At 40.4% G+C, this 9,648-nt stretch overlaps 1 protein-coding gene across 1 annotated transcript in view; it reads right to left on the reverse strand.

Moving 5' to 3' along the window:
- Nucleotides 1-8,548, reverse strand: part of IL31RA (interleukin 31 receptor A) — a 71,078-nt gene extending 62,530 nt beyond the window's left edge. Inside the window, exons 1-2 of the mRNA XM_031003371.3 lie at nucleotides 8,268-8,548; nucleotides 303-393 (exon numbers count right to left, since the gene is read on the reverse strand). Coding sequence (XP_030859231.3) covers nucleotides 303-393; nucleotides 8,268-8,330 — 154 coding nt within the window. The 5' untranslated portion in view covers nucleotides 8,331-8,548. The remainder of the gene's footprint in view (nucleotides 1-302; nucleotides 394-8,267) is intronic.
- Nucleotides 8,549-9,648: the final 1,100 nt, after the last annotated feature.

The raw sequence follows: 9,648 nt of genomic DNA on the forward strand, positions 1-9,648 counted from the left end.
TATTCCCCCACAGATAAGGGGAGACTACTATATTCTAAAACAGTAGATCTCAGCATTTTTGGGGTTGTATCTCCCTTTGGAAATATGGTAAGCCATCTTGCCACATTTGCACATGCATGAGTATATGTGAAATTGCATGCATGTGTGCACACACAGACACACACACAAATTCAGGGTGTTCACAAGTCCCCTTTTCTATCTGTGGATGGCCATAGTCCAGGTGTCGCTTTAAAGTTAACAACTCTTGTCCAAAGAAGGCAATAATAATCACATGATCTGTAAAAGGGCCCAGGTCAACCTACCTGCCAGGCTGAATTTGCAGAGTGAAGGGAACATCCACAGTGCCCAGGTCCACATCATCCCCAGGTTAACACACGAAGGCTGGGGAGAGAGCTGAAAATGACATCAGTCAAGAGTTGGTTTGCTTCGTATCTCTTTTCAAAAGCTCTATTTCCAATGGCAAATAGATTCTGGGGATTTTGGAAGGAGGAAGGATCCTATTTTTTTTTTATTTTGTTTACTATCATCACCTAGATCCTTCATAATTACTCCATCAACCCCAGTCAACATTTTAAAGATTTGCAATTACAACACGTTTTCCTTTCGTCCATAGTCTACTCCGCTATGTCTTATAAAAAGTATACCAACTACCAAGAATATGCTCCAGAAAAAAAAATGAGTATGTGCAGCTCCGAGGCCATCCTCTGGCCCTTGCCTCAGTGCCTAGGACCTCCAGCCAAATGGAACAACTCACAGTTTTGCCAAGCACCACGCTATCTCACATCTCCATGCTCTATGCGTGCCCACAGTGCTCCTTTCCCCTTATTTCTGACAAATTAATCACCTTTCCAGACTCATTTCAAGGCTCTCCTTCCCTAAGACGCCCTCTCTGAATTCCCGCATGGAGTTGCCAGTTGGTCCCTCCTTTGTGCCCCACGCCCCACTATATCATGTGTCCTAGAGCATCTGCCACAAGAATGGTGGTCAGCAATTTACCTGATGGCTTCCCTACATACAGGGACCTTCTTAACAGTGGAACCTCTCTTCTTCCTCTTTGAAGCCTTGGTATCTAAGGCAGTGCCTGGTACCTGGTAGACAATACTGTTTGTGGCATTTACTTGTTTATTGGAACAAAAAGAATGCTGGCTCTTCATCTCATCTAAGATGAGATGGTGGGATAGTCTAAGAATAAAGCAAATGTAAAACCAGTAATTCATTTCAGGAAGAAATAAATGATGTTACATTTTCATCTGCCAGATCATTATAGAAAAAAAAGAAAAGGGTTCTTTACAAAATAAGTTACTTTAGAAAAATGTGCATGCAGGATTTCTGGAGAAAATTAGAGGGATAACATTTTCTCACATATGAACCAACTGAAATCGTTAGCGAATTGCAAATGCCTAAGATAATAAAGATAGCCAGTTTGATTTAAATGGGTATATAACTCAAAGGGAAACATTTCAATTTTTCAATGAAGAAAAAAGGTGTCTTTAAAAATAACTATAACACTAAGAACATTCTTTTTGTGTCTAATTATTCAGAATGTTGTCTTAATCTTCTCCATCTGTTAAGAAGAAGACACGCCTTTAGTCCTAGCTCACATTATTTACAAGTCCTAAAAGCACATTAAAAAGGAAGGCTATGAAAGCCAAGATGCTGGCAGTCTTAATAAGTGAATCAATGAATAATAATAGATGCTAAAACTAAAATTGCTATTCTGACAAGTGGTTTTGCATTTAAAATCCTATCAATATTAAATGTTGAATAAAATATTAAAATATTTTTAAGTTAATGGTAATTATTGCTTGACTCCTTTACAATAAAAATACTCAGCTATTATTTGTGAAATTTAAAAAAAAACCTTAGAAAAAAATCAGCAGTACTAAATCATCCCAGAGACAAAACTGGAAAAGTTACAGTAGTTGAAAAGTGTAGCATTCTAGAAATTGAGACTGCCTGAGTTGTGGTCCTGGCCCTCTCACAAACAAATTGGTGACCTCAGGTATTCTTCTATGTGTTCAGCACTGTCCCAGCCATGTGTTAGGTGGTTGGAATCAAAGAAGAGCACATCTCTGACCTCAAAGAGCTCATATTCTAGTTCAGTGATTTTTAACAAAGGGAAGGGAGAAAAGGATGGAGAGGATAGCAGGAATATTTTTGGAAACTACCAATTTCAGAGTGAACTGTTGTTACTGAGGACTCTCATGTCATATTTCTGCAGTAGGTTTGAACAGAAATGGGTTAAGAACCACTGGTCCACTTGCAGAGACAGAAGCCTGGACAGTAGTCTCATATATCACATAGTAAGTATAGTTACAATAGTGAAATGAGCGCAAAGAGCATCTAAAAAGAGAAATGAGCTAATGACTGTGGGAAGTCAACAAGCCTTGCCATTAGGATGAAATCTCTCATTCTAATACTTGCTTGTCCTCCACAGCCTTTCCCACATTCTCCTCTCACCACAAAAAGGACTGCTTGCTGGTAAAAAATGTGAACAAAGGCTGGGCGCAGTGGCTCACAACATGTAATCCCAAGACTTTGGGAGGCTGAGGTGGGCAGATCACTTGAGCTCAGGAGTTCAAGACCAGCCTGAGCAACATGGTGATACCCCATCTCTACAAAACACACAATAAAATCAGCCGGGTATGGTGGCATGTGCCTGTAGTCTCAGCTATTTGGGAGGCTAAGATGGGAGGCTGGCTTGAGCCTGGGAGGTTGAGGCTGCAGTGAAATGTGATCTCATGACTGCACTTCAGCCTGGGCAACAAAGTGAGACCCTGTCTCAAAAAAAAAAAAAATGCAAAAAGGTGAGATGCCTCCCAGGGGCTTAGAAATAAGTCCAGTAGAGAGTTCAAGGTGATCCTGGTTATCTGTGGTGGGTAGATGTGCAGTTGATAAGCTTGAGTTCATTCAGGACTCCAGCCAAAGAAACCTGTGTATAATCTCAAAGAGTTGGATTTGGAAAACCTTCATTATCATTTAGTTGCAGGAATGTACTCAACTAATTGTAACCTAAACAGAAGGCTTTGAGGAAAGAAAGGAGAGGTCACCTTAGAATGTAAAATATTGATGGTTAAAAAAGACAGAAGTTGGCAGTTTTTATCCAGTACTATCTACGAAAGGAAATTATGAAATTTCCTGTCCCTGGAGCGAAAGACTCTGACAGGGCAGCCACAAGACCTCACCACGAACCTGATGAAAGACACTTCAAAACCCCGAATCTCCCTTTCTGATTGCTCTGATTCTCTGATGCCCTCTCTGATTACTAATTTAACGGAAGAAGGCCCTGAACAAAGAATATGAGCCTTCCAGGCATTAGAAAGACTATTTCTTATTGGTTTCAATATATCACTCTCTTGAAGACTTAAATGAGGTGAACCAGCCTCCTCAAATCTGGGCCATAAGAAATTCCCAAAGATTCTGCTGTGCTCTTGAGGAGAGCCATCAATCATTTCCTGCATCCCTGGGTCATCAGCCTTAACTTTGAAATGCAGCAGTTTTGAATAACTGGTCTTCAAAAAGGGGTCATTTCCTAGAAACAATCTCACATTGGTGGGATCTCATTTGAGTACAGCATTTAGCAGAGCTCTATAAAATCTTCCAACAACACTGCAAATATGCCATATTGAACTAAAAGGCTCTTAGAATATACAGTGATGCCACTTAAGTAACTAGTGGTGTCCTATGTTTAAAGATGTTGGCCAGGCGTGGTGGCTCATGCCTGTAATCCCAGCACTTTGGGAGGCCAAGGCAGGCAGATCACTTGAGGTCAGAAGTTTGAGACCAGCCTGGCCAGTATGGCAAAACCCCATCTGAACGAAAAATACAAAAATTAGCTGGGCAAGGTAGCCCACACTTGTAATCCCAGCTACTCAGGAGGCTAAGGCAGGAGAATTGCTTGAACTCAAGAGGCAGAGGTTACAGTGAGCAGAGGTTGTGCCACTGCACCCCAGCCTGGGTTACAGACCAAGGCTCCATCTTAAAACAAACAAACAAACAACAACAAAACCAACAACAAAAGAGATGTAAACCTAGTAGCAGCTACTGTTTGGAGTAGAACAACTGCAAACAAATCTAAGCACTTATTACTGGCTACCAGCAGTGGCTGGGAACACAGCGAGAAGAAAGCAAAGACGGAAGCTACTGCCTCTGCTGGGAAATGCTACACATTTCAGCATGTTAAATTATCCCTGCCTCCCCATATCCTGTCTCACAGGACCAAAGCAAAGGAAATAGAGTGTGGCTGTTTTACTCCCACGCAATCCCCCATCAAATGGATACTTCACAGGGTGCTCTTTGGCCATTCAGCTCCCACTCAAGGCTGTGTCCTGGATGCTGAGCTTCATCTCATTTCACTTGTACAAGAATGTACCACTACGTGATTTTCCCAGGGCTTGCCTTCCTTTGGTTCATTCATTCATACATTCACTCAGCTACTATTTGTTGATTCTCATTCTGTGCCAAACACTATCTCCTGCAGTATAGAACTGGGTTTTTAAAGAATGGCAAACCAGGAGTTCAAGACTAGTCTGGGCAACATAGCAAGACTCTGTCTCTAAAAAAATATATATATATTTTAAATTATCTGAGTGTCATGGTGCACACCTGTAGTCCTAGCTACACGGGAGGTTGAGGTGGGACAATCGCTTGGGCCCAGGAGTTTGAAGCTGCAATGAGCTATGATCACACCACTGCACTCCAGCCTGGGCAGCAGAGGGGGACTGTCTCAAATAAAAAAATAAAAAATGGCAAAGAAGAGGGAGTAACTTCTAGGGCCAGCACTACGGCCATAAGTTCAAGCACCTGTAGACTCATAACACTGAGAGGGAGGTAGCCAAGCGATGCACTGCTCAGCCTCTCTCAGTGCCTCAGAATTCCTCAAGACCCACAGGACTTGGTTTATAGTTTTACTTTCACTGATCAAGTAGAAGGGTGCCCTGTTCTCAGTCTCTTTTAAATGTTTATTTGGAGCTTGCAGTAATGATAATAGTCGCAATAATAATGGCCTTAGATTTACAAGCACTTTCATGTATACCATCTCCTTAGATTCTTGTCACCCTTCAGGTAAATGAGACAGATATTTTTGTATTTTCTATTTATATATTTTATATTTATAGTTGCATATTTTATATTTTATTTCTTTTTTTTTTTTTTTTTCCTGGAGACGGAGTCTCACTCTGTCACCCAGACTGGAGTGCAGTGGTGCAGTCTCGGTTCACTGCAACCTCTGCCTCGCGGGTTCAAGTGATTCTCCTGCCTCAGCCTCCCAAGTAGCTGGGACTACAGGTGCCTGCCAACAGGCCCAGGTAATTTTTGTATTTTTAGTAGAGACAGAGTTTCGCCATGTTGGCCAGGCTGGTCTCAAACTTCTGACCTCAGGTGATCCACCTGCCTCAACCTCCCAAAGTGGTGGGATTACAGGTGTGAGCCACTTTGCCCGGCCTGCATATTTTAAATTTTATTTCTATATTATGTTTTAGGTTAAATCAAATGAAATTGCTATTTTTATTAAGTCAAAAACAGTTAAATATTGGCAATTTCAGCCTAATAAAATAATGACATCCTTACTTTTTGGATGAGGATATTGATCATATATACATTGCCCAAGATGAGATTACGAGCTGTCGGATGCCTACCTCCAGTTTCAAAGTCTATAAATCCATTTGGGTTGTGGGCTGCCTTCATTTAAAGAACATTCTGAGACAGCCAGTAGTGAGACTGGCAAAAGCACTATCATGTTGGAACAGTGACAGCCTGCAAAGTGCTAACTACACTATACAAATTACATCCTGTACTTCTAAAAATCCGTGTAGGGTTTGTATTACTCATCTCTAGTTTACAGATATGGAATCTGAGGCCAAGAGATATCATGTAAATGGTCCAAAAATAATAGTTTGTAAGCAGCATAAATGAGATTCAAACTCACGACTGTCTTATTCCAAACCTGGACTCTTTCCACTAAAATCATGTGGTAGCTATTAGTGATTTACTGTCTCTCAGCTCTCCTGCCATGAAATACCAGTACACACAAGGATTTTCCTCTGAATCCTCTAGGTCTAATTTTCTCTAGCCTAGAGTTTCCTGAAAGATAAATCCATTATTTCAGATATTTTCCCCAATCCTTCACCTCTAACACTCATGATTCTCCATTCTGATCTCAGCATTTTAAAATATTGCCTGCCAAAAGATTAGATTCCCTTAACTATCAACAACCAGTTCAAGGAGAAATTCACGTGGTGGGTCTGACCCATAATTTCACTGAAGAAAACAGAAAAAGACTTTTATAGAGTAGAAAAAGATGATCAAACTATCACTCTTCTAAATGAGTTAGCACTCACCTTCATGTATCAGGGGATGTTCCACAGATGTTCTGCTGGCTCAAAGGATTTGCATCAAAGGCAACTCCACCTCCCACAGCACAAGTCAGGACAGGAAGAACAATCTGGACTTTAATTTATCCACACTAAGATGTGGGAGTGTTTCCACTCTGATTGTCAGAGAGCTTTTCTTGTGCTTTTAAGCCCAGCCCAAGTCAAAGTGGCACTTACCCACTTATGCTGGGAAATGGATTACATTATTGTTAACTAAAAACAAAAGCAAAAACAAAAACACTCAACTCTGCAAAAAAAAAAGGATCATCTGAAAGACCAGAAACAACTAAAAGAAGTGACTAACTTTTAAATTTTCTCTTCAGGAAGTCCTTACAAATGTGGTAATAGCTGAAACAGTGAGAGTATCTTTAGCTTGAAATGAGAAATACGCAATCATGTTAACTGTCTTTAGACAATGAAGGAGATGAAGGAAAGAAAATAATGGTAGCTGACTCCAAAAAGAGGCTTACAAATTCTTATTTACGTCTAAAGGAAAACACACTGAACTGAGAAACCAGAGCTTCAGTTTAGCCGCTAGTAATAATCATCATTAATAATTTGTGGAGCTCTTACTGTGTGTCAGGCATAGTACTAAGAACTTCACATTAATTATCTCTTTTAATCTTCACAACAATCCTATAACATCAGGAGTATTTTTATTCCCACTTTATAGGCAAGGAAACTGAGGTCAAAACAGTAAGCAACATGTCCTACATGGGTGGTGGAGCCAAGACTTGAACCAAGGCAGCCTGACTCTCAGTTTCCTAGCAATCAAAGGTTCAAATTAGATTATTTCTAGGATCCCTTCTAGTACCACAATTTTGCAACCTTTTGTAATGGACTGACAAAACCACGAGAAATAAATAGACCGGGGAAGAGATTATGATGCAAAAGGAAAGAAAACTAAGTTTTAAAACAAGCTATGCTTTCCAGCCCCACATTTTAATTTTTAACCCATTCCCCATCTTCCTTAGGCAATGTTCCACTAAGTAGGAGGAATAAGGGGGAGAAAGAGAGCTAGTCTTTTACCTAGCAGATTATAATTATGAGATATTTAAAATTCCAGCCAGGGGTGGTGGCTCACGCCTGTAATCCCAGCACTTTGGGAGGCTGAGGCAGGCGGATCACCTGATGTCAGGAGTTCGAGACCAGCCTGACCAACATGGCAAAACCCCGTCTCTACTAAAAATACAAAAAAATTAGTCAGGCATGGTGGCAGGCACCTGTAATCCCAGCTACTCGGGAGGCTGAGGCAGGAGAATCACTTGAACCCGGGAGGCAGAGGTTGCAGTGAGCCAAGATCATGCCATTGTACTCCAACCTGGCAACAAGAGTGAAACTCTGTCTCAAAAAATAAATAAAATAAAATAAAATTCCATTATAACATACTATAGAGAAAAGCTAAATGCTAGCACAAAAATAGCAAGCATTTCTTGAATTTATTCAACCAATACTTAGTAAACACCTATTACATGCATAACGGCTCACTAAAGGTATTGTGTATTAAATAGAATTCTGGTTAAGACAAGACCAATTGAGCATATACATTTATCTCCACTCTCTCAGGAAACTCCACAAAAATTATGCAAAGATATAGAACCACAAGACAAAACAAATGGGAAGAGGCAACAGCAAATAAGAGATGTCAACAAATCTTTGGAAAAAGAGAAATGAATCAAGCCATAACTGAACTGGTAAAGATGAGAAAGCAGAAACCTAGAAATGCCTAATAAGGTTGCCAACAAGAAGCAAACATAATTATGCCACGGAATCTCATACGGCTCAGGATTTGAGACACTAGGTAGGTAAAATCAACCCTCATTACTCACAGCTTCCTTATTTGTGAATTCACCTACTTGCTAGGAATTATTTGTAACCCCCCAAATCAATACTCACAATGTTTTGCGGACATTCACAGACACATGCCGTGGTGAAAACCTTGAGTTGCCTGATGCACATTCCCAGCTGAGGTGGAACAAGCTGACACTCTGCCTTCCTGTCTCAGTTTTCATACTGCACACACATGTCTTTTCATGGTCTATTTAGTGCCATGCTGGTTATTACTTTTTTTTTTTTTTTGCAATTTTTTGCCTTTTACGAGTGATTTTGCTGTTTCGAATGCCCCCCAAGCAGAGTGCTGGAGTGCTGTCTGGTGTTCCTAAGCAGAAGGAGGCTGTGCCTCATGGAGAAAATATGTGTGTTAAATAAGCTCTATTCAGGCATGCGTCATAGTACTGTTATTAGCCATGAGTTCAATGTTGATGAATCAACAATGTATATTAAATAAGATGTCTTTAAACAGAAACACACACAAAACAAGGTTATGTATTGATTAGCTGACAAAAATGTTGTGACCAGAGGCTCAGAGGCACCTAACTCTATATTTCCCCCACAGAGAATAATTCAGTATTTTCTTTTTTTCTTTTTTTTTTTTTTTTTTGAGACAGAGTTTCACTCTTGTTGCTTAGGCTGGAGTGCAATTGCGCCATCTCAGCTCACCGCAACCTCCACCTCCCGGGTTGAAGTGATTCTCCTGCCTCAGGCCAGCCTCCCATGTAGCTGGGATTACAGGCATGCACCACCAAGCCCAGCTGATTTTGTATTTTTAGTAGAGACGGGGTTTCTCCATGTTGTTCAGGCTGGTCTCAAACTCCTGACCTCAGGTGATCCACCTGCCTCGGCCTCCCAAAGTGCTGGGATTACAGGCATGAGCCACCACAATCAGCAGTATTTTCTAATTCAGTGTTTGTGGCGACTTTATTGAACATAGTTGCCAGGAATAATGAGAATTGACTATACCTCTGAAACAAAAATCATAAGATTGGTTGAAAATCTGAAAAAGAAACAGACTACCTAATCCTAACCCCACAAAGCCAAATTCATTAAATTTCTCCCATCCCAACAGCAGATGGGGGGAAAAAACTTGAAAGAAAGGCAATGCAGAAAGCAGAATATTTTTTAAAAGAAACTATTACTTAAATCTTCATAGAATATAAGAAAAAATGTTGTACCCACAAAATATGAATAGGATGCTATGATAAAGGCATAGAGAATAAGAACTCTTGGAGATTCAAAATACGAGAGCTGAAGTCTAAAGACTAGAAAATAAAGTTGAGGAAATCTTCCAGAAGATAGAAGAAAAGACAAAGAGATGAAGAATAGCCAACATCTGACTACCAGCAGTCCAGAAGCACAGAACAGAGGAATGGAGGGAAAGAAATAATGAGAGAAGTGATACAATAAAATTCCCAAGAATTGAGGAACATTTGTTTCCAGA

This window comes from Gorilla gorilla, chromosome 19, assembly GCF_029281585.2.
Source record: "Gorilla gorilla gorilla isolate KB3781 chromosome 19, NHGRI_mGorGor1-v2.1_pri, whole genome shotgun sequence".
NCBI classification, from domain to species: Eukaryota; Metazoa; Chordata; class Mammalia; order Primates; family Hominidae; genus Gorilla; species Gorilla gorilla.